Source organism: Hydra vulgaris, chromosome 09 (assembly GCF_038396675.1).
Source record: "Hydra vulgaris chromosome 09, alternate assembly HydraT2T_AEP".
In the NCBI taxonomy this organism is placed as follows: domain Eukaryota; kingdom Metazoa; phylum Cnidaria; class Hydrozoa; order Anthoathecata; family Hydridae; genus Hydra; species Hydra vulgaris.
In genome coordinates, this window is record NC_088928.1 from 3929879 (window position 1) to 3956232 (window position 26354).

At 27.5% G+C, this 26354-nt stretch overlaps 2 protein-coding genes across 5 annotated transcripts; one reads left to right on the top strand and one right to left on the bottom strand.

Annotated features, from left to right (window-relative positions):
* Positions 1–553: 553 nt before the first annotated feature.
* Positions 554–26056, top strand: LOC124811014 (uncharacterized). Of its 4 annotated transcripts, none has more exons than XM_065804520.1 (3): positions 554–696; positions 9072–9186; positions 24483–26056. In XM_065804520.1, exons 2-3 carry the CDS (start codon positions 9167–9169, stop codon positions 25891–25893), a joined length of 1431 nt encoding a protein of 476 aa, XP_065660592.1. In that variant the 5' UTR covers positions 554–696; positions 9072–9166; the 3' UTR covers positions 25894–26056. The 4 variants fall into 4 exon arrangements, with proteins under 4 accessions (XP_065660592.1, XP_065660595.1, XP_065660594.1 ...); XM_065804523.1 differs by lacking the exon at positions 554–696 and adding an exon at positions 1109–1226; XM_065804522.1 differs by lacking the exon at positions 554–696 and adding an exon at positions 2396–2931.
* On the bottom strand, positions 15246–16707 carry LOC136084497 (uncharacterized). Its single transcript, XM_065804519.1, has 3 exons — positions 16312–16707; positions 16022–16176; positions 15246–15795 (listed from the first exon to the last, which is right to left on the bottom strand). Exons 1-3 carry the CDS (start codon positions 16382–16384, stop codon positions 15400–15402), a joined length of 624 nt encoding a protein of 207 aa, XP_065660591.1. The 5' UTR covers positions 16385–16707; the 3' UTR covers positions 15246–15399.
* Positions 26057–26354: the final 298 nt, after the last annotated feature.

Here is a 26354-nt window from a genome sequence, read left to right on the forward strand (position 1 = left end):
GAAACCATCCACAGCATATTTGTTTTGAAAGAGCATTGTCGCCGTATGTTTCCACTCATATTCTAGGCACATCAGCTTCTGTTGTCTTTCGGTGGAAGTAATGTAAAAGAATCGCCAAAACGATTTTGTAGGCACGAACTTAGCCGTGTTTAAAATTTTGGAAAAGAACGCCTTTACGCTCTGGCAGTTGAAACTGGACTGATGTTTACAGCCTCGGGTTTTAGCTTTCAAGTCAGCCCGATCGGATATATACCTGCCAAATTATATACCGAGAAACCAAATTAAAAACCTTTTCGTTTTGGGATCGTCCATAAATTACGTAACGCAAAATTTCACAATAAACAAAACAAAAAAAGATCAAAGTTTTCCCTCGCAGAGTCTTAATCAAAATAAAAAATGAAAATTGTGGATTAAGTTTAATGAAAATCGCCACGCAAATGAGCTTAATATCTTACTAACGCTTTTAAAATTTATTTTGCTTTGCGTAATTTATAGACGATCCCTTTCCGCATTTCCGCATTTTGCATGTGTCCTTTTTAAGATCATCCTCACAAAGTACGATTCGTCTAACAATTTTGGTTTGATTAAAAAATTCTTTATAAACAAGTTCTTTATTTACTAATTATTATTTACAAAAATTATCTTTAAAATGAAATGAAAGAAGATAGATCTTGTGTCGATTTCAAGATTTATCTAGTAAGATTTATTCTCATAATTGATTCCGTACTCTTAGCAGATAAATTTTTGTTTTTTTAAAAGTATAATATAACAGCATGTTTTTTATAAAAAATAGTAAAAATATACTTTGTTATTTATATATAGTATTATATTTATATATATTATTATATGTATATATTATTATATGTATATTATTATAATGAATATGTTATATTAAAATGTTATATTATTAAAATGAATATGTTATTATATTATATTATAATAAATATGCTATTACATTACATTACAATAAACATGTTATTATATTATATTGCAATAATTATATTATATTATAATGAATATGTTATATTACAATGATTATGTTATTATATCACAATAAATATGTCATTATACTACAATAAATATGTTATTAAATAATAAAAAACGTTCTAGTAAACAAAAACAAAACAAAATAAAAACAAAAAAAACTCACAATGAAGTGTTGCATACTTTGCATTATGTTGTAGCTTTCAATAGAAGCATGGAAAATAATATAAAAAAATTCACAGGTTTTTTTAATATTATAAATATGGCAAAAGTTGGATTATATATTTATATTAAAACATAAGTTCCATTAATAATATTTTGTTTGTTCAGCAAATAGCTTTTAAACGAGGCATGGAAAATAATATTGATCGACACATTACTGTTTAATATTACAAGTATGAAATTATATGGGGTAATCTTGCAGTTAAGCTGCCTAAAATAATTTTATTTTAGCACATCCATTCATGGAGACTTGAAAAACATAGTAAAATATTTGTTACCAGTATTATAATTATTATTTTAAATATTTTTAAAGAGTAATAATAGCTATTATTATTATAAGTTATTATAACAAATATTATTATTACAAATAATTATTTGCATTTATTATTATTATTTTTTATATACTTTTTTATACCCATTTCCGTTTTTTCAAAAAATAAAAAATTAAATTATTTTAGGCTATTTAACTGCAGGATTACCATTATATGATATAATGGTAATCCTGCAGTTAAGTGGCCTAAAATAATTGAATTTTCATTTTTGAAAAAACAAAAATGGGTATAAAAAAGAATATCAAAAAAAAAAAAATTGCTAATAATTATTTATAACATTGAACAGTGCCTCAAAACTATCAATATTATTTTCCATGTCTCTTTTGAAAGCAATTAGTTAAAAAAATATGAGGCAACTTATGTTTCACTATAAATATTATCCATATTATGGATAAATATTATCCATATTATGGATAAATATTATCCATATTATGGATAATATTTATAGTGAAACATAAGTTGCCTCATTTTTTAAACAAATTGCTTTCAAAAGAGGCATGGCAAATAATATTGATAGTTTTGTAGCACTGTTTAATGTTATAAATATAACATAATTTGGATTGTATACTTATATTAAAACATAAGTTACATTATTTTTTTATATTTATTCAACATACATTTCTTGTCTATTTTTATGATTTAGTTTTTAATGATATAAATAAAGTAATCAGATTATCTTTTTATTATTTTCAATTTTGTTTTTGCCCTCTTTTATTTTTGCCCTCTAGACTTTAATATTAAATCTTCAGTCTTTCTAGTCTTTAAAAAGTTTTAAACCAATCCAACTAAATGCCTTTTATTTACACAGAATAAACTCACTGAATATCTATCTGTCCCTTCAATCTATATGTTTTAACTTGTAGTTTAGGTTGACTTCTTTAAAAACTAGTAAAATTATGTGATGAAATGCTCGAGTAATCGGAGTCCTGTAATGTATTGAACCACCAAAGACACTTTTACTTGTTAAAATGATACTTTTTCTGGTAATTATATGGCATGCATGTTATAATAAAAAATGATTAAGATAGTACATTGGCTTCAGCATCATTAAATGTCTTTACTGAATACGATAGTATTGAAAGTTTAGAAGCAATTGTTTTTAACAAAAGATGTTCTAACACTGGTGTAGATAATGGTTTAGTTATCAAATTACAAAAGCTTTGGAAATGTAGCATTCATTTAACATTTAACAAAAGAATTAACATTTAGGAGAAGAATTAATATTTAAAAGAAGAAAAAAAACTTGAAGATAAATTAGACATTGAATATTCCTATCAAAAATGTTATTAAATATTTCCCCCTTGTTCCAATTGCAGCAGTATAAAAGAGCACCACCATTGGCAACTCTATATGAACTGGGGGCACAATATATAGATATAACTGGCTTCCTTAGGTAATTTTTCAGCTTGTGTTTTTGAGCACTGCGCATAAGACCATCTTTAAAAAGAGGGAAAATTTTTTAAGTGAATTTCCAGAAATTCCCAGAAAAAACTCTATGACTATGATTACATTACTTTTACCCAATTTTTTATGATTTATTACAACTCATAATTGGTCGCAAGACCAATTGCATAGAATCACAATATTTTTTATTAAAGTTATTTTGCATCAATTCAAGGGAATATATTTTTTCTCCAATGTTTGCATCATTTTGTGTCTCGTATGCCCATGCATTAGTTTTTTGTTTTAAGCAACTTGGTCACAGCTGTTTGCAAGTTTATTATATTAGGCGTTTCGATACTTTGCGGAAAAAATTTTCAAAAACAAAGTAAGCAAATCTAACAAAATAGGAAATAGAAATAAATTTAGAAGAAAATGAAAAAAAAATTATCAAATAAAATAATTTGTTTACTGTTTTTATTTTTGTTTTTATAGGATGGTTGTTATTTTTAACAACGAAATTGTATTAGGCAAAGCAATAAAAAAAAAACAGATTCAACATTAAAAAGAATAATGACACAGTTGTCATTGAAAAGAATGATTTTCCTGTATTTATTTATTTGTTTTAAAAAATGAAAGCAAAAATTTAAATTGCTATCTATTTGTAAAATATATATATATATAATTTTTGTAACAAACATATATATATTCCCTATATGTATATACACTCATATGTTAGTTTGTTCATGTATGTAGTAAGTGACCCGGGTTGATATTTGAACAGGGCGGGATTTGATAAAATATAGCCAGGGTTTAGGCCCGGTTTGTGACCGGGGCTGCATAAACAATTATATATCCTAAAGTATATTTTTTTATTCAAAATTCATGTTATATTTTGTATATACTAATGTGATCAAAAAGTAAGGTGAATTTTTTTATAAAATGAAAAATCTTTATTTATTCTTCCAAATCTGTATCGTCCCCCTCAAAATAAGCCCCCCCCCGGCCCCAATGCACTTTTGCTAACGTTTTTTCCAGTCTTCGAAGCATGCCGAAAAGTCCTCGGTAGGGATAGCCTTCAATGCGCGTGCCGATTCACGTTGGATCTCTTCAATGGACTCAAAACGATTTCCCCGGAGTGGTCTCTTGAGCTTTGGGAACAGCCAGAAGTCACACGGTGCTAAGTCGGGCGAATACGGTGGTTGTGGAGCAACATGGGTAGAGTTTTTGGCGAAAAACTCACGAAGAACCAGTGCTGTGTGCAAAGGCGCATTATCGTGGTGCAAAATCCAAGAGTTATTGGCCCATAATTCCGGTCTCTTTTTGCGAATAGCTTCACGCAAACGTCGCATAACGCTTAAATAATATTCCTTGTTGACAGTTTGGCCAGTTGGAAGGAATTCGTAGTGCACGACACCACAATAATCAAAGAAAACAGTCAACATGACCTTGATTTTTGAGCAACTTTGACGTGGTTGCTTCGGTCTCGGCTCGCCTTTTTCACGGTATTCACTCGATTGGTCGGTTGTTTCAGGGTCGTATGCGTAGACCCAAGTCTCATCGCCAGTAATAATTTGTTTGTAGACGTCTTGATAGTCAGAAAGCATTGCTTCACAAGTTTTAACGCGACGCTCTTTTTCAAAGAAATTGAGAAATTTTGGCACCAAACGTGATTTGAGTGAAAACGTGAAATGATATTCCAACCATGTCAACAAGGTCTCGAATGGTTAACCGACGATTTGCAAGCACCAATTCTTTGATTTTGTTGATGTGGCGATCATCAATCGAAGTCGATGGTCGTCCGGAGTGTTCCAAGTCATCAACACGTTCTCGGCCTTCTTTGAAGTCTTTGTACCACTTGTAAACATTTTTTTGAGACATTGTCTCTTCACCGAAGGCCTTTTGAAACATTCGATACGTTTCAGCAGCAGAAATATCATTCCGCAAACAAAATTTAATAGCACTTCTTTGCTCAACAAAATTAGACATCGTGAAAATCGCCGAATGCACTTTTGGTACTTCAGTAACAAGCGTAAACAAAAAAAAATATTTATGAGTTTGACATGTAATTTGGCGCAAATGTTAATGACATTCCTACCAACTTAAAAATAAAAAAGATTGGATGATTCGAATAAGGCGGGAAGTTTAAATTAAAAATTCACCTTACTTTTTGATCACAGTAGTATATATGCATTTAGAAACATCATTATGATCAACATGTTAATCATAATCATCATTACCATCATGATCATTATATCATTATCATAATCATCATCATAATCATCATTTCATCATCATTGTCATCATCATCAGGTGATAGCCTTCCTCTTTTATACTGTTTCTCTAATATAAACAATTAAGAGCATTTTCTTTCCTTAAATAAACCTTTATTAAATTCATACAATATGTAAGGCACTCTCTTCAAGTTTTCTTACTTCTACTACTACTATTTTCTCATGAAGCTTCTACCTCTCTACATGCTGATACCTAAATCACTTTGATCTTCACTAACAAATGTTGTCCGATTAAGACAAGATAAGATAAGATGTTTTTTTCAAGTCTGTCTCCTCTTTATTTCAAGTAACTTTAAGGGTACTGCTTTAGTTCTATCTACAATAAGAATCTTCATGAAAATTTTACATCTAAAGTGCCTATATTTGCTGGCGACTCAACTTTATTCACTTGTCTTAACAAAAAATATTTACTTTTTGGAATCGTGCAGATGTTAGGAATGAGCCATTATCTTTATTTACCTGAAATTTAAAGATATATATTGGAAAGAAAATTACCTGAAATCAGATTAAAAAATGGCTGCTTAGAATAAGCAGCCAGTTTTTAATCTGATCTCTCTTTTCTTTAACAGCCTAAGGGTTGCAGTGGCTTGAGAGTTTAAATTCTGGACTTAAAATCCACAATTTTTTCAGGCAACAGAACTCATTCATTTACTGCAAAAAAATATAGCTATATTGCAATATTGTTGGCATTCCTATATTGACAAATAACAATCCTCTTACTCTCAGAGAAAGTCTAAAAGCACATTGTAAATGTAGTTAAACCTGCTTTATATGCCTTGAACAACTCTCCCATTGTTTGAACCACTCTCCCATTGTTGCAAGGTTGCACTTCTTTTTTCTATAAATACAATCATAGTCAATGCTCAAATGAGCTATCATCTCTATAACAACAAACCAAAACTCATTCTTGCTTGGCTTTTTAATCAACGAGTTCCATCTTTTTACTGTATCTGTCCCTTTATGCTTTAAAATCTTCTATTTTAAAGTAACTCATAACTTAATAGTGGTGGCTTGCAATATTGTTGAAGGTTAAAATAAAGTTTAAAAATATATAAATATATGCCAGCATATAATAAATAGTAAATGTAAGTATAAAATTATAAAAAATATTATACATTTTTTTCTAGCTCTGACTATCAACCTCTTCTAAATCTTTTAACTTTGCCGCTGGGCTGGGTTTGCAAAAAGTGTAATTTTTGGTTGGGCCTATGGCCCCGGTCACTTATTACATGTATGCATATATACCTATCTACCTCAGGCTTATATATATAACTTTTTTAATTATATAAATATATAATTAGGCTTTTATATATAACTTTTTTAATTATATAATTATATTTATTTCTTCATTAGTAAACACATGTTTAGCTCATCTGGATAAGGTTATTTTCACATAACCTTATTTGTTTCACATTATATTTCTATTCCTGTATGTTTTTTATCCCCACTCTTCAAGCGCTTTGTAATTTGGGATACCTGTTGCTTTTTAACATTCATCTCAGTGCATTTAGTTCTACCCACCCCATTTCTTTTGGTCTACTATGTTATTGGTGAAGTATATGTAAACAATTATTAATAATAAATCTTTGCTTGATTTCTATGCTCTTACACTAGAATCTGTCCAACACCTTTTAATTGTTTTTAGCTAATTCTGACTATAAACTTTTCTCCTTCCATGAGGCTCTAGCAGCTTTATGTGTTCCATTAAAGTAACTGGTTTTCAAGTCCGGATGCAAATAATAAATGTTAATGTAACAAGTATATGTATTGCAAAAAAAATCTTTTAAAATACTAAATTTAATACCCTAAAAAAACAACAATAAAAATTGTGCGCAAATTATTTAAATTATTAATTCTTTTAGTTTCTTTTTATTTAAATATCCTTAATATAATAAAACTTGCAAAACAGATGTGGCCAAGTTGTCTAAATTATAAAACTTAAAACCGCACACGTCTCCTGGAAAGGCTCAGGGTGAGTGAATGTAACCCTTTTTCTTGTCTCTTGTTTTTTATGCAGTTCATAAACCAATATAATCAAATCCATATTTGAAGCAAATTCAATTAATTTTTTAAGAGCTTTTTGGTTTTTCCCCCCTTGCCTCACTTGGCTCAACAAATCTCCTTATAATTTTATTTTATCACATTTGACATACTCAAAGGATTCATTTTTCAATTACATAATTTTTCAGCTTTTTCCTAGAAATTAAATTTAAAAGTGTTTACAAATCAAATTTTTTGCAATCAAAACTTATTTGGGATTATTTGTATTATCACTTGTAAGATAGTAAAATTTATATTAATAACTAAGACTAACAAATTATTACATAGTAATATAAACATTAAGATAAGCGGTTTACTAAAAAGTTTTTGATTTAAATTATCTAAAAGAAACATTTTTATTTTGAATACATAAAGAATATTACATTCTAATAACTTTATAATTCAAAATGTAGAATTTTTATTTCCTCTGCCCACTCTTATTGCAGTTCTGTCTTTTAATATTCTCATGGCTCCTGGCACACTAATCCTTAAAACACAGGAGCCAAAAATTTAATTACAAAAACACAGTTTGACAAAAACAACCAGAAAAAAGTAAAAAAAGGTTCTCTTGCAACAAAAAAACAAGCTCCTGGTGCCCAGAGCACTAGGAGCCATGATTTTAGTAACAAAAAATACAATGTATTCAACATCATTTAATCATTTAAATATAAATACTATCATAATTATCATATCAAACAATCATTTAAATATAAATATTATTTTAGTTACAGTGCAACTTGTATAACATGTTTAAAATTCCTCAGCAAAATTTAAAATTTCGTATTTAACCACCTAATCTTTGTGACATCATAACTTTTTTTCCCCAAAATAAGAAAAACACTAATTACTCTATTTAAAGAGGAAAGAATAAGTTTTCCAACAATATATGACATAACAGTATTATAATTTTTTCTATGTTGACCCCTTTTTTAGTTAAATTCTATGACTAAATGTAAAACTATCTTATATATACATTACTTTTAAATATTATATTTAGTGCTACTTTTTACATTTCTAATAACACATTATGTTGGTATTTTATGTTTATATATATATATATATATATATATATATATATATATATATATATATATATATATATATATATATATATATATATATATATAATGTTATGTATATATATATATATATATATGTATGTATATATATATATGTATATATACATATATATGTATATATGTATATATATATATATATATATATATATATATATATATATAATGTTATGTGTATATATATATATATATATATATATATATATATATATATATATATATATATATATATATATATATATATATATATATATATATATATATATATATATATATATATGTATATATATGTATAAAACAATTTGATTTTCTTGTTGAAAAAGGTCACCAACAAACCAAAAATTTAAATTTAACATTTATGCATACTTTTAATAGACGCGACTCTGAGGAGATGTTTATTACTTAATCACTACACAAATTATGTTTACACATAAATGTTTTTTTTTCCATTCTGAGGCCTTTCATTGTTGTATGCATACTTTTTATTTTTTAATGTATTTTTTGTTTTATTTATTTTTTGTTTGGTGATATATTTTTTTGTTTATCTTATTTCATATTAGTATTTATATAACAATTTATTTTTATTTTTATTATTATTATTGTTAGTACTGTTTAGATGCATTGTTTGTCTTATTTTAAATATTCCTCTATTAATCTTTATTTTTGTCTTGACAACTGTCAAAATATGCTTTGTTTGAAAAATAATTCTCCTTTATTCTAATGTATTTCATTTCTTCCCTCAGGCGTTCACTGCTCGTGTGTGACCATTCGGCGAATTTTATATATGTCAGAATTATATATATGCCAAAGTTTATAAACAATACAAAAGTATAAATCAATGAAATCATTTTACATAAGGTTCTTTTTTATTATTGTTTTCCATATTTGAATTTATTACAAGCATTGTTTTGTTTTAACTGTTTTTTTAGCTGTTTTGTTTTTTAATGTTTTTTTTTTTTTTTATTTCCTAATTTTTTTATATATAGTTTTTAATATTTTTGCTGTTTTCACCTTATTTTGCTGTATAAAATAGTTCTAAAGTTTACTGTTAAAACACCAGTGCACAGTGCACACTGGCCCTCAACAAATTCAAGATTGATAAAAATGTCAACGAAAACTGTTTGCAGATCCTTTTAGAAATTTTTTTGTAGATCACAAATCTGTTGAAATTAAAATCCTAGCTGCTCGTCATGTTTTTTAACTTAAATTTTTAATTTTTGATTTTGTCATTATTTCAGTTTTTCATCTGGCAAATGGTGAAAAAAAAGTTGTTATTAGTTATAAATTACTTCAGCTATCTGCAATACTTTTGAAAGTTATTATAAATCTACAATACACAATAAAACCACATTTTTGCATAATTTAAATCCAAATGGAGCAATTGCTAAGTGAATTAGAATCAAAAGAAGTAACAAATTGTTTTAATCTATACTTTCATAATCAATGTTAAAAAAAACAGGGTTTAAACAAATAAAATTTAAATAAATAAAAAATAAAAGTGTTATAAATGTCTAGAACTAGATTCCACAACAGCTTTCACAACCGCTCCCCATACAACACATCGATGATTATATTAATTTGATATTGTGACAAATACTTTAAAAAATCCCTTTGGATTGATTCTCCGGCTTGTTCAGTTACAAGTCCTTGTCCATAATCTGATTTTAGTTCACAAAGGCATTGTTCAATGTGTTCAAAGAATTACGTGCATTTTTAGAGTTTCAGATAAATCTGTTGCCTGAAACAATGTTTTCAAAACTTGCAGGTAATGAGATAAATTGTGAGAAACCTTTCCAGATCCAAAACAACATTTGACAACATTGTCCAATGTTTTTAGCAATGAAACTAAAGGCAACAACAATAACAGGCTAACTTTACCAAGGACATTAGCTTCAAAAAGTTTATCTGCATGTTGAAGTAGCTAGCGACATGCATTGCCTTCAAAAACCTCATCCTAGACAAAAATTACGAGTTAACTAATGTTGATTAAAACTCTAAATTAAAACTCTAAATTTTTTATCAAATTCTAACATGGTAATTTTTTGAAATCAGCTTCAACTTTAAGGACCATAGCATCGCTTTTTCTCTGCCTAAAAGTGGCAATTTTCCCTTCTAAAAGACATGATAGATAAATCTTTGTATTAAATGTTATTCAGGAAGAGGGTATTTAGCTATAACTAACGTAGAATCTGGTTCGTTAAAAAGTGGAAGGTTCACTGTTCTCAGTGTTTGGGGCATCTCTTTTTTTTATTCCTCCTAATAGCTGAAACCTAATAAAATATATATTAAATATATATTTAATTTTATTTTTAAACAGGTGATAGTACATTGATAACAGAAAATTATTTAAAACATGTTGTTTAATTTTACCTGTCTTAGCATTTTCTCAGATCACCATATGTTCGCAAACCTGCACATCTATTGTTCAAAGATTTCAAAGAAATATCTAAATTGCAGTTTACATCACATACATTTTCTTCCTCGTGTTTAATTAATCCTCGAAGTGACCGTAATTTAACATCGCAATACGGACAAGGATTTGTTGAAGTGGCTGTCTGCAGACCATTAACAACCAAAATTATTTTAAAGTCAGCTACAAAAACAAAAGAAATCCTATCTAACCTAATTAGATTAAACAGCAGTTTTATGTTTTCATAAGATTCTTTAATTTGAGTTACTATACAAAGCATTATTAATCTGTGAACACCTGTTAACTTTCCTTTTTTGCTAGCTGTGCCCCTTTCAGAATACAAGGATCTTTTTTTGTTAGGAAGGCTTAGTTCCTCCGACTTTTTGAACTCTTCAGTTTCATCCTTGGTAAATCACGATTTAGCTCTGGGTGATAACTTTCTGGTAAAATTGTTGCACAGATTCTAAGAACGCCCTGGCCTCCGTCCGTCCTCAGCCCTGGCCTCTGTCAGCCATTACCTAAGTTAAGCAGATTTACTTCTGAAAATTATGTTACTTATTACAAACTAAATTTTAATGTAAACATAAAACACAATGATACCTTATTGTATACTTTTTCATTAATCTCTCTAGCTATCATCACGGCATCCACAATATCTTGTGAATCTGCCTAACAAATTTCTTATTGTTCTCTTTGCTTTCTCTTTAGATTCACCCTCTACATCAAACATACCTTGCGTAACCTGAATAAACTTTTTAAAGATTTAGATTTTTCTGATACCTGCTCTCTGTGATAGGCAGAAACAGCTTTTTTTTACCTATATTGGATCTAATAAAATTAGTAAATTTCTCCATCACATTTGAAGATATGTATTTACAGTATTTACCTGAAAGTTATTCAAGCCTTTGCTTGAAAAGTTGACTTTTTTTGGCTATATCAGGTTTTAAAACGATTTGTGATTTGTAACTGTCTTTTGAATGAAGTTCTTAGCAGATATTTTTTTTTTACTTGAGCCTTTTTGATTATCTGCGTTAGTTTTAGGTAATAAATTTATTAACTGGTCTTTTCCTTTTTCTGTTAAGGTTTTGTTTAAATTTTTTTCAATATTTTCTGCTGATTTTGTTTGCTTGCAATAATGGGACAGTCCTTTTCCAATTTCTGATTTGCAATACGAACAAATGATTATTGAATTTACACCTTCATTACCTTCACTGTCTTTAGTAATGTTAGAAGTCAATCTTCTTTTATAACCTCTTCCTCTAACGATGGGTTTATGACCATGCTGTCATGCATATATAGCAATTGCTGTCATGCATATATAGCCCTGTGTTAAAGCCGATGTCGGACCGAGCTCGGCTGCCGATATCGGCCCGACGGAGTTTTTGTCCGTACGGATCGAGGTCGGTCCAACGTCGGCAAGCTGCTCAAACTAGCGCGATGCATCGGCTGGCCGATCTCGGCCCGACGTGATTCCGCATGGACAAAAACGATGGCGATCCAATATCGGCAGCCGAGATAGGCCCGCTGATTAAAATAACTTACAAATTTAACTTTGTGTGTTAAGATTTGCATCGGCTAGCCGATGCAAATCTTAACACACAAATTTAAATCGTAAAAAAAGGATTGAGCAACTAAAGTATATATAAAACACAAATATAAAATAAAGTTATATATTTCTTTTAAATAAATTTTTCTGAATCAGTTGAAACATCAAATAAATTGGATCGGGTGAAATTCCATCGTTTTTTTTTAACTGAGCATCAAAAAAAAAGTATAAAACTAAATTTTCACATATGAATTAGAGCAATATAACTGATATGAATGAATAATTGCAATAAGAAAACTAATAACTTTATTTAAGGTGAAATTGATGTTATAAGCAGTATGTAAATACATTGTCTTATTTGATGTGGTGTATACAAATTTATAGACTGAAAATTGGCTGACCAGACTGGAAGTGTATAAACTTTTTAAATCAGAATGTGCACTGTCGAAATCATTTGTATCTTTAGAATTGTTTAATTCGTTGCATTCAACAGCCCTAAAAAAATTATATAATTTTATATTAAAAATTATATTATATATATATATATATATATATATATATATATATATATATATATATATATATATATATATATATATATATATAAACACACGCACACACACACACATAATAATAAACTTACCCAGGCTTTTAGAATCAAGATATGCATCACCAAAATCAACAGCCCTAAAAATTATCAATAAAAAAATATTGAAAAATAGGAATAAAATATAACATAGACACATAAATTTTAAAAATATATAATAACATAGACATAGAAACAGTATAACACCTTCATTATAATAATTTAAAAAAAAAAAGAGTCATGCAAAAATATTATAACATAACATTATTATCATAATAGAAATTATTACTGTAAAGTCAGGTCAGGTTATCCTGCTACTGGTAACATGTAATCCAGTACAACCTGCTTTATGTTAACATCAGGAAAGGCATCTGGTTGTAAAACATTGCTTCAAATCTTTCATAATGACATTTATGTCAGAGAAAACTAAACTGAAAAAATATATATAAATTAATAATAAACAAATTATTAATAAATATAAACTGATATTGTTAAACATGAATGAAACATAATGAATCTTACCAAGCAAAATTATTAACTTTCCTATGCATTAAAAAATGTTGATAAATCAAAATTAGTATTTTAATTAAAACTAATACATTCCTTTTTTTATTACAATGCATCATTAAAATAAAAAACCAAACCAAATTGGATGAACGTCACTTAAATGTCTGTTAATAGACATATAACCGACGTTCAGCCAAGATTGTTTTAATCATAAGAGTGTAGCCGATGTTACAAGCTTGGTTGCCGCCATCAATGCAAACAAAAAACTAAAATATATAAATATATAAAACACAAATATAAATCAAAACTAAATATATTTCTTAAATAAATTAATCTGAATCTGTAGAATCATCAAATAAATTGGATTGGCTAAACATCCGATATTTTCTGTGCACTGGTCTTTGTAATTCACTTTGTGCACCATCTAAAAAATAGTATACAATTTTTATTGAGGGTGAAATAATTTTTATTGATGGAGGAATTAATGAAGCGTATAAAGCTCAAGACAATATAGACTTCAAGTGGCAAGTGTATACCATTTTATACTATTACTAATTAAATAAAAAGTTACTCTGGCATTTTGGATCAGGATGTGCACTGTCACTATTATTTGTATCTATGGCGTTGTTCAGTTTCTTGTATTCAACAGCCCCTATAAAAATTATATATATATATATATATATATATATATATATATATATATATATATATATATATATATATATATATCACTAAGTATATATGAAGTTACTTTGGCATTTTGGATCAGGATTTGCACTGTACAAAGCATTTGCATCCTTGGCATTGCTCAACTCCATGCATTCAACAGACCCTATAAAAATTATATAAATATAATTTTTGTATATAAATATAATTTTTGTATATATATATATATATAGAAAGAGAGAGAGATGTATGACTAATTAAATAAAAAGTTACGTTGCCATTTTGAATCAGGATGAGCACTTTCAAAAGCATTTGCATCGTTAGCATTGCTTAACTCTTTGCATTTAACAGAACCTATAACACACACATATATATATATATATATATATATATATATATATATATATATATATATATATATTTATATATATATATTATTATATATATATATATGTATATATATATATATATATCTGTTATATATATGTTTTTTTTATTATATGTATATATATATAATATATATATATATATATATATATATATATATATCTGTTATATATATGTTTTTTTAATATATATATATATATATATATATATATATCTGTTATATATATGTTTTTTTTATTATATATATATATATATATATATATATATATATATATATATATATATATATATATATATATATATATATATATATATATATATTAGACTGCTTCATTTTGGGGTCATGAAAAAATTTAAAGTACCATGGAGTCTTATCTGCTGCGCAGACCCCTATTTTATTAATAGAATTTTTTTTTTTTTCAATTTTGACCATTTTTAGGGGTTGCTCAAGTGCCCCAATTGCCTGAATTTAGACCTTTTTAAGCCTATTTTTGGCATATTTGAGCAAGTTCTAAAACTCAAAATAATTAAATTTTTTTTCTTTCCAGAGTTTCTTCTAAGTTAGAAAAAACAAATAAAAATGCATGGTATTTTTATTTATCTGAAATATTTCATGCAAATCTATTTATAAAATCCCAAATTTAGTGCAATTTTTTCCAATTTTTACGCAACGTAATAACTTTGTTGATATGTAAAGTCATAAAACGTCTAGCGATTTGATTTTATATATTTCTTAATAATAGTGTTATTTTTTACAAATATTATGCAATATTTTTATATTGTTTTTTTGTTTTTCTTGGAGGTTTTTCTTTTTCCTACATACTTCCTTTTGTAATTGTGCATGAATAAAAGTGAATCTTGTCTTTTTTCTTCCTTTCTGGCAATATTAATGTTGTCCTTTATGAGTTTAACAGTTCTTTCAGAGCAATCATTAACAACTGCAAGATTAAAAATAGCATCTTTAAATTTTTAGTAGAAATCGTTACAAGTCCAATACTCTGGCGGGGTTTTCATCCATTGACAGTCACTTTTACTCTGCCCTATCATAAGGAACAAAAGCCACGAATTTTCTGTGACCAATTCAACTAAGCTTGGTGGCTTCGGTCCACTGAAGTCTAAAGAATTGAGGACCTCCATGTTAGCTTTTATTCGGGCTAACGAATATTTATCTAAGCTACGAAATTCAAAGCTGTATAATTTTTTAGCAATTTCACCTCTTTCTTCACAGTTTTCATCAGCTAAGGCAAGAACAACAAGGTAAGGGTCCAGAAACCATGTGTGCCGTTTGATTGATTCAATGACTGATTCTGCCCCAATCAAATTGTACTCCTTAAACCTATTCATTTGCCAAAGAGCTCTCATATCCTGGATAAACAAAAAATTGTTAAGTAACTAGCTTACCTTAAAAAAATTTATATTTTAGAAACTTTTAATCAAAACTTTTTATTTATAATAGAATCCTTATATATATATATATATATATGTATATATATGTATATATATATATATATATATATATATATATATAAATATATATATATATATATATATATATATATATATATATCATACTTGTTAACTTGGTACCTACCTGACGAGGAGCCACAGCAGATAGTTCAGCTTTGAGAAACCAGGTAGTATAGAAAACAGCCGCAAAAGTTGTCACTTCAGTAATTTCATTTTTCAGTCGATTTGTCAGACTGGGTATTGCATCCATCATAAGCTGGAGCTTTAGGTAGTAGATACCTATAAAAATATACATTTTTATTTTTTTTGAAAAGCTAAATATTTGATCATGTATAACAAATTCATTTTTTTTTGCTATGAAGCTATAATTTTTAACTTTGGACTTTTTCCTATCATAAACCTAAAACTCTCTACCTTTTGCCATAAAACGGGCATGATGAATTGCCCCGGGTGTACGAAACTTGTACTTTTCCTCAGAAAGCACCATAAGTGTAAGCTCTGTCAGCTCAATGTAGTCCTTCCTTGTAGCCCCATCCTAAAAATTAAACCAGAAGTATATTGGTATAATGCAATAAACATAGGTATGTATACTTTTGTCTTATAAAGAATAATAGAATTAAACAAGAAAAATCTAGGATATATTACTACTTCATAGTACATATTGTATACATAACTACATATTAAAACATCTAGTCATCGAGCTATCTTTTTCAGAGACCCATGGGTGATAATATTTCTGCAGAACGTTATGCTTTCATTCTTTTGATGACCAAGCCATGTTTCATCTGGAATAGTCAATCTTCTCAACACCTTTTTATTTAAAATGTCAAAAAAAAATCAAAGAGCTCAAAATTGAAGAAATACTAGGGTACAATAATATTTTACAAAAATGTTAACCAATTTTGTAAAACCCTACCTGGTTCTCTACATCAAGATCATTCCATGTTGATTTTAATATTTTAAACAGCATATTATCTGGTCGAGAAGTAGCACTACTTGGATAATTTTTCCAGAAATGTGTTATGTGTAGCTCGTTTATATGATGTCGGCATGCAATAGATAAAACTGGTCGCTGAAAAACTTCATTTACCAGTAAAGAAACAGCTCCATTTTTGTTTCCAGTGTTGATTCTGGTTGTATCAAATGTAACAGCTTGTATACTGTTTGTAAGGTCAAAGCAATTCAAGATATCTCTGATCGCATTTTTTTGATTTTCGCCAGTTCCGGAAGAAATAGCTGGAATTCCCAACAGGTGCGTTTCCATGTTACCGTTTATTAATATTGCTAATCCATCTTTTTCTGATTTTTTCCCATCAGTATATTCATGACATACTTTTCCATCAAAATGGAGTTGAACTAAAATGTTCTTATTATTATTTCTGAAATTTCTCAAATGGTCCTTGATCCTCTTTGATTCATCATAAATGACTTTATCTGCTGCTCTTAATGCTGTAGAGGTTGAACATTTAAATTCATCTATATTTCCACCTGATTTAGCAATTATACTATTAACCATGGCAGTATGCTGCCTATGACTTAATCCTTCCCCAACAGCAGTATCAGCAGTTCTCTTGAGAATATCTTTTGGAAGTAGAACAGTATCTGGTTTTTTGACTTTCTTCTTTAACTCTGGATCTGGATACGGGAAATCATCATTATCTTCATTTTTATCGGATCCATTTGAGCTGAATTCACTCTCTGACATGGTTTCATTCAAACTTGATCTCATTTCAAACTTAGATAAACTCCTGTTAACAGAGGAAATGTACCTTGTGTCTAATCCACCTATTCTTGTTTTTCTATCTCCTAATTGGTCTAATAAAAAAGCAATATCTTCAGTCTTGTCTCGACAACTTCTTTTCTTATCAGCTTAAATGATTGCAACCAGAGTATCGAGCTCAGGTGCAATCCAAAAGATCCTTTTCATCTGAGTTAAAAATTTCCTCCTTTTTTCAATTTCTGATAAAGTTTGTCTTGATTTGTTTTTTTTTAACAGTTTCCAAGTTAGCATCAGCTTCTCTATCTTTTTACTAAAAAATGTGATTTGTAGGTTCTGAACATTTTACAACACATCTATTTCTGTTAATTAATTTATTTAACAGCAGATATTTGTTATATTAATTGTTTTCCTCTAATAATATACAAATAAAACAAAAACAGGTCTGGTACCTACCTAATTGTTTGTAATTGCAAAATCTGAAATCCACCCTTCAACCAAGGTGCAATTAACTTTGAAAGAGTGCAGCATAAAGACTTTTCATTATGGCATCTGATTTCAAAGTGTTTTGTCAACGGACAGTGGATAATTCTACTTTCTTTTTGTTTTGGATGCTTCTCCTTTAAATGCAAGAAGTATTGCAAAACCTCTTGCTCTGTAGAAAATTTGTCTTTTGGTAAGGATGACCTGGATTCCCCAACCAAAAAATTTACTTTTTTCTTACTTTTTCCCGACATGAATAAAACTGTAGTAAATAGCTCTAATAAGCATATGAAGTAAGTGTATCATGAAAGTTATCAATAATTATTTCCCGCGTTTTTAAATGAAAATTAAATATCGTCTTTGCTAAAAAGTAATTCGCATAACGTGTTTAAGCAAGTACGCTAAAGTATTAAAGTAAATGCGAAGCGTAAAAATTGGTAAAAATCCGCATAACTATGCAATTTTTTAGTTAGGTTTAGACAAAATATTTTAAGCAAATTAAATTACCATGCATTTTTTTTTTCTATTAACTTAGAAGAAACTCTGGAAAGAAAAAAAATAGAATTATTTTGAGTTTTAGAACCCGCTCAAACGTGTTGAAAATAAGCTTAAAAAAAGGGTAAATAAGTCTAAAATCTGTTATATATATGTTTTTTTTAATATATATATATATATATATATATATATATATATATATATATATATATATATATATATATATATATATATATATATATATATATATATATTAGGGTGTCCCTAAAAACAATTTTTTTGAAAAAAATCTGCTCCCACCCTTTAAATGTGTTCTGTATAATACAAAAACACTAGGTTTAAAATTTTGTTGAATAAAAAATAATTTTAGAGGTCCCCCAAAACCCTTTAATATTTAACGGGTCCCTAATATTTTAAAAAAAAAAGTTTCTCGAAAATAGGTCAACCTGGTACTCAAATGAAGCGAAATTATATAAAAATTTCAAAAATAACATTCATTTTGAAATAATATAGTTATTTTAGGTTTTACTACGTAAAAATCTTGTTTTTTAGCAAAAAATGAAATAAGTGAATTTTTCATGATAATTGTGATAAATAAGTTTAAACTTAAAATTTATTTTTCAAAATGAATATTATTTTTGAAATTTTTATATAATTGCGCTTCATTTGAGTACCAGGTTGACCTATTTTTGAGAAACTTTTTTTTTGAAAATATTAGGGACCCGTTAAATATTAAAGGGTCTTGGGGGACCTCTATAAATATGTTTTTTTCAAAAAAAATTTAAACCTAGTGTTTTCGTATTATATAGAACACATTTAAGGGGTGGGAGCAGATTTTTTTCAAAAAAGTTGTTTTTAGGGACACCCTAATATATATATATAACTTTTAAATATAATATAATATTTAAACAAAGAAACAGTATAACACATTTATTATTTTTAATCATTTTTACCCAAACTAAAATCACAAACTCGCAATTTAAATGTTTAATTGTAATCAAAACAAATCCCTGTTTACCTAGTATATTGATATTATTTTTATAATTGCAAGTTAGGTTAAAGGTTTAAGTTAAAAAAACAATATTAAACAATAACATCAATATACAAGGTAAACAGTAATTTGTTTTAAATTATAAAAAAATTCATTAAAGACTTTAATGATATACAGATTTTGATTGAAATAACTATTTATAAATAAATAATAAACAAATTATTAATAAATATAAATTGATATTGTTAAACAATATTATCTTACCAAGCAAAATTATTAACTTTTCTATGTATTAAATAATGTTGATAAATCAAAATTAGTTCCTCGCCTTTCAAATAGCTTTGCTGCAATTTTTAAAATTTAATGTCAAGCTAATGCATTCCGTTTTTTATTATAATGCATCATTAAAATAAAAAACCGAACCAAATTTTCTGATCGTCGGGTGAACGTCGGCTGAATGTCTGTTAGCCGGTTCGTCGTCTAACAGACATATAACCGACGTTCAGCCGATACTGTTTTGTTCACAACAGTTTAGCCGATGGCGAACCGATGTTAAGAGCTCGGCCCGAGCTAGGCCCGACGTCGGCTTTAACACAGGGAGCAATTGATATACCATCATGCATATATAGCAATTGCATTGCCTATCTCCTCTAGTTCTAGTTTCTTTTATCAATAATGTCTTCATAGTTTGGCATTATAGCAATTTTCTATTTTCAATATCTTTGTCTCGCAATTTTCTATTTTCAGTATCTTTGTCTTGCTCATTCAGTGTTATTTTGTAGGTACCACATATACTTAAAGAATATTTGTTGTTTGCTATGTCAAAATCTAAATTTATATACATTTTAATTTGTTCAGCTATGTTTTCTGTGGTTGCAAACTGCTGAGACTTGTTTTTTGAAATAACTTATTTCCCACATGGTGCACACATTTTTGCTCTAGATTCATCATGATTTACTGATTTGTTGGGCATATCTTAAGTATAATGCTCAATACTTATTTTTAAAGTCTTAGTTCATATTTTTCCAAAAAATAAAGATGTCAAAGATAAAGACTTTATTTTTATATGCATAAATAATATCATAGTTATTACTTCTCACGTTTGTTGTCATTTTCGTTTATAATTACTAGATAAAAACTCTAAATTTTATTGATTTAGTTTAATAGAATTCTTTATTCAAACCGAAAGTATTCAAACCAAACATTGATGCTTTTTTGGAAAAAATAGTCAATTTGGAAGTCATTTAAAAATCTTGGATGAGGAGTTAGGATTTTAATTTCAACAGATTTGTGATGTAAAAGAAAAGTTCTTAAAGGATCTGGAAACAGTTTTCGTTGACATTTTTATCAGTCTTGAATTTGTTGAGGGTCAGTGAGAGTGTGACAAAATTGTAAAGTTTTTTTTTTTTGCCAAATTTTTATTAATTTTTTTTTTTTTTAATTAAATTAAATTTGTTATATTTAAAATATAAAATGCATAAATAACGTAGTAAACATAAAAAGTTTTTAAACGTTGAAACTTGTTTATTTTATGTGTCAAATGTAACTGCATATAACAAAACTTTTAATGTGTATGATATTTAATGTCTATTTAATTTTTATTTCTCGGAAATATTTACCAGGCTACATTATATAGACAATTTCCCAGTTGACGATTGAAGGCCAAGACCAGGTTCTTCTTCAGTAAACCTAAATCTTTCTTGGTAAAGTATCATTTTATGCACAAGGGGTGCATACTAAGATATGTAAAATGGATTTATGAAATCATACGAGTAGACTTTCAAACAGTGTTACAAACTCTCACATCTGCTACAGCTAAACAAAACTCCAGTAGAGTAAAGAGGCAAAAAACTTTCTGGTAATGCAATTCCTAGTGCTGTAATCACTCGTTTGAGAGCTCATATTGAATAATATTCTAACAAGCTAGATACTATTCTGAAAGAGATAAAGAAAACTTACCAGCTAATTTGGATTTAAATACTATGCATAAGATTTATTTGCGCTATTATTTATATGCGCTATTATTTATATGCGCTAAAAGATTTTCTTTTTACTATACTTGACAGCAAGAAGGGGCTGTCATAAATTTTTCTGTCAATACTTTAAAAAAAATTACTCGTTATGTTTTGGTCAACCTTCAATAGATGTATGCAACTTTTCCTCACTTTCTATTATTAGCTAAAGTTGAAAATAATAATCCTTTTTCTAATGACAATGCAAATAGAGCCTTTGCATCTTTCATAGAGATTTCAGAAATAGTAATGGTTTCAAAATGAATTGCTTAAATTTTATATACAAAAAACAACAATTTTTAACTAAAAATTTAAAGGTCTTTTTTTTATGACATTTTCTTTGCAATTTTTTTTTTTTTTTTGTATGTTTTAGTAGAAAAGATTATGAATTTTGAAATCGCTATAAAATCCCGGTTCCTTTGAGTCCCAGGTTAATATATTTTTGAAGAAAAAAAGTCCACTGATATATGAGAGCCAGTGTGTAATCAAGGGTCATGGTGGGTGACCTTTTTCAAAAATTAAATAAAACCAATGACTTTTCAGTTACTCTCAAACCAAAATTCATCTGTTTTTTATATTGGAAACTAGAGATACCAAAAATTTGCCAAAAAGTTACATCCCTAATTTATATACATGGCAATTATTGCCGACTGTATTTTTTCTAATTCTGAGTGCTGATGTGTGTGTACATTCATTCAGGTGTGTGTATGTGTGTGTACATACATTCATACATAATCGACAGAAAGTTTTAGGCATGTTATGAATTTATACTGTAAAGTTTCAAATATATTGAGAGATTGTTTTTGTTTTTCTCTTTAATGAGTGTCTTTATGCTTTAGTTTATGTCTATAGTATATCAGTAAAAATGTAAAGTAAATAAAAGAAAATATGAATATTAAGCTATTATTATTGCCAGTAATTAGTACTATAATAATATCAACTACCAATAAGTGTCGTGTAAAATGGATTATTATATGCAGTTAATTCATTTTTTCTACATGTCTAAAAATTACCCATGAGCTTTTTTTATTATAATGCTAATATCATTTAGAATTGGCATATTTTAAAATCACAGTTTCAAAAAATACCAAATAGTTTTTTGTTTAACATGTTAAAATATTTTTAAAAAAATGAAATTTCATGTTGCATGCAAAGAACATTATTATAACACGAAAAAAGTGGTGCCCACGCAAGCAAAAAATGCTCTGAAAGACCTAAAAACTCTAATAAATTACAAGATAGAGTAATAAAAAAAATTGTCTTTATCAAATATGGAAGATACAACACCGAAAAAATCAGGTCTGTGTGTACAATCGATTAAATGATGTTAAAATCAGCACTTCCATTGTCAATGATCGACTGAAGAAATTTGGCAATTAATCAATTTCTGCACATTTATTGCTGCTATTTTAGTTTTTTTCAACATTTGAAAAATTTTTTAGTTCCAGCCCTAAAGCAACTATTTAGCTACCATTTGGCAAAATATGGTGTAATAAGTGCAAATTTTACTCAAGATATGTTTTAGAAAAGGTAAGATTTTCGGACTCAGCAAAACATCTTAAAATTAGGTATGCAAACCACTTAAAATCCTTTAATGCAATTAGATATAAAAATGATACAGAGTTATCTAAAGAAGTATGGAAATTAAAAGAAAAAAACTTTACACCTTTTGTCAGACGGAAGATTGTTAAACAATGTAAACCATACAACCCGGCATCAGGAATTTGCAACCTGTTTGAACGAGAAGTTTCAAATTTTGATGTATATTTTTCAAATTTTGATGTATATTTTTCAAATTTTGATGTATAAAACCTACTTAATACAAGGAGTGAAATAATGTCGAAGTGTAGGCACAAACATAAATTCCTTATTTCCTCATTTGATACCGAAGATTTACGCCGCGTTATACTTTTAAAACTTTTAAAATTTTGTTTACATGGAGTCATTAAAACTCACGCCTAATTGTAATTTTAACGTTTAATTCTTAAATTTGTAATATGTGGCTGATGATTGCCGTTATGCATGAAACTTAAAGTTCCATAATAAAAGTTTTTTCTTTTTCGGTTTTATAAACCGCTGTTTTGAAATTTATATATAATCAAAATTTCCTAAATATTGAGCACTTTTCAACGAACAAGAGTTTTGTATTATTTTAATACAACACTACATCAAACGATATATATATAAAAGATATAAATTAATAAAAACACTAATCTAATTTTTGTCTTCATTAATTTGTTTCACCATCAGTATATACAAAATCTCTTAATCTTCAAAATTTTTAATGATTGAAGTTTTAAAATCCTTTAATGGTTTAAATCTTGAATCTGAAACGAAGGGTTTATTATAATGAAAACTTTACCATTTCAACTTAGATGTTGCAATAAATTGATGCTACTGCCCAAAGACTCTAATCATAAAAATCCAAATAATGTTTTTTATATAGCCACCTCGTTCTAGAATTTCCTTAGCAATAAAACCATGTGCTCGAAAAGTCTTCAGGTGTTCAAAAATTAATATTTTACATTAGAATGGGGAAAAATATTTTTGTAATATTGAAATTTATTTATTATTATTACTAATCATATCATTTTTACGAAGTAAAAAAATTATTTGTTCTTTTCACGGTATTTATGAAGATATTTTTTCTTTTTATAATTTTTATGTGCGATATTTTATTTAAGTACGTTGTTATGCAATTTGTTACTGATTTTTTTATGGTATTCTTTACGATATTTGTGTTTGTTTGTATTGTCTATGCAGTTTATTGTATTAACTTTAATTAGTTTATTTATAAACTATAAATAAAGTTTTACAGTGGATGGTTTTAATTAAATTAAATTAAGATTTATATTTTTTTTTCTTTATTTAAAACATAAACTAAAAGCTTTATAATGGAAACACTTACTACTACTCAACGCTACGAGAAAGAGTTGAAAATAAATAATGTGGATTACAAGTACGTATGTACTTTCAAAGAAGAAATTTTTCAATTACAAATTATCAAATTTAACATGTTTATTTACACAAAAGAGTTTAACTACGCTTTTGTGCAAGAAAATGATGATAATTGGAAAATATTTAAGGATTCGAATAAAATATGGAATTATTTAAGTTTTAAAAGGGAGCCCAAGCAAATTGGATTAATAGAGCACAAGGATAGTATTACAATTGACTTGGATTGGTTGCTTGGTGAGGATGAAATCCCGTTAAAATTAACAGTAGTTCTTATGAAGGAAAATGAATCTTCTGAAATTGTTATTCAAGAAATTGGAAAAACTTTATTTGAATTAAAAAAAAAATGCTTAGAGTTGAAAAATGAAAACGAAAGTATGAAAAAATACTTTACCTACTATAACGTTAATCTTTATTGCAAAGTCAAATGCCTCATTTACAAAGATATTTTTAATGCGAGAAATGAAGGTATAATTAAAAAAGTTGGAAATCCTGCATACAACGATACTAGTTACCCGAATACTAACAAACTTTACAGTCAATCAATGATTCAATATGGTGCTGCTAATGAAAATAGTGGAAATGGAGCAGAAATTATTATTCCTGATGGCTATAATTTATTATGGGTAAGGATTCTAAATGATAGATGGACACACTTCAATGCGACTTTTAATGATGGAAATAAAGAGAATATTGGACAATTTATGGATGGATTTCGACTTTTAAACTCGATTTCTCCTAAAGGTATATCTAATGATGCATCATATAATCATCATACTTGGTTTCCGATTCCTGTTAGAAGATCTGGCAAAATTATTTTAACATCTGGTGCAAAAACAAATAGTCATTTTTGGATTTCAGGTATTGCATTTGGTTTAAATATTTGGAACATTGCTTATAATTCTGCTCCTGCTTATACACATTACATTAATGGAGGAAGTGGTGTAACACCACACGATAATTGGAATAATGATCCGTTATGTTATGTTGCGCCTAAAAGTATTGGAATTTTGTACATTCCAGTTATTCCCTCTAAATATGATAAGCTTTTGTACTTTGTTGGACATAACAATAATTGGAACGAAAATCACATTACTAAGCTAACAGTAAATGATAAAGTTGTTGATACCTTCTCTGATAATTATGACAATCCTATTTCAAGGCACCACAATGGAAAAATTTATTCTAGATATTATGCTACTTTAATACCTCGAGAATTAATACCAGAAGATTCTTTCTTCCTAAAAGTAGAGTTTGACATGACCGATCAAATTACGAATGGGTTTTATTTAAGAGAATGCGGAACTCATGATAACCTTAATCCTTTTAATATTATTCAATAAAGTTTAATATTTGGAAAAAACTTTTGGACTGAAAATGTACTGATAGAGTAATAGTAAAAATCACTTTATTATTTTTTTTATTTTTTTTTTCCTGAGATTCCTGAAAGATATATATATATTTTTTTCTGAGATTGCTTTCTGAAAGATATATATTTTTTTCTGAGATTGCTTCCTGGAAGATTTTTTTTTTTCTGAGATTGCTTCCTGAAATATATTTAAATAAGAACTATAAAAATTGGTTTTTTAACATTTATAAATGAATTTTTTGATTAATTAAACTTTTATTAAAATAATTCTTCATATATGATTAATTAATGCTAATATGATTTTTAATTGGTGAAGAGCTAAATTTTTTGAAGAGTTACATACTGACATAGATATAGCATACTATATAATTATACTTAATTCAATACTTTAATTGAATCGGTTCATGCTAAAAAGTGTTCAGTCAGAAAAATGAT

Coding starts and splice junctions, on each gene's coding strand:
- LOC136084497 (XM_065804519.1), bottom strand. CDS start 16,384: ATGGTGCTTTCTGAGGAAAAGTACAAGTTTCGTACACCCGGGGCAATT. Junction 16,177..16,311: donor TGCCCGTTTTATGGCAAAAG/GTAGAGAGTTTT, acceptor ATATTTTTATAG/GTATCTACTACCTAAAGCTC. Junction 15,796..16,021: donor CTGCTGTGGCTCCTCGTCAG/GTAGGTACCAAG, acceptor TTGTTTATCCAG/GATATGAGAGCTCTTTGGCA.
- LOC124811014 (XM_065804520.1), top strand. CDS start 9,167: ATGAAATCATTTTACATAAG. Junction 9,187..24,482: donor ATGAAATCATTTTACATAAG/GTTCTTTTTTAT, acceptor ATAAACTAAAAG/CTTTATAATGGAAACACTTA.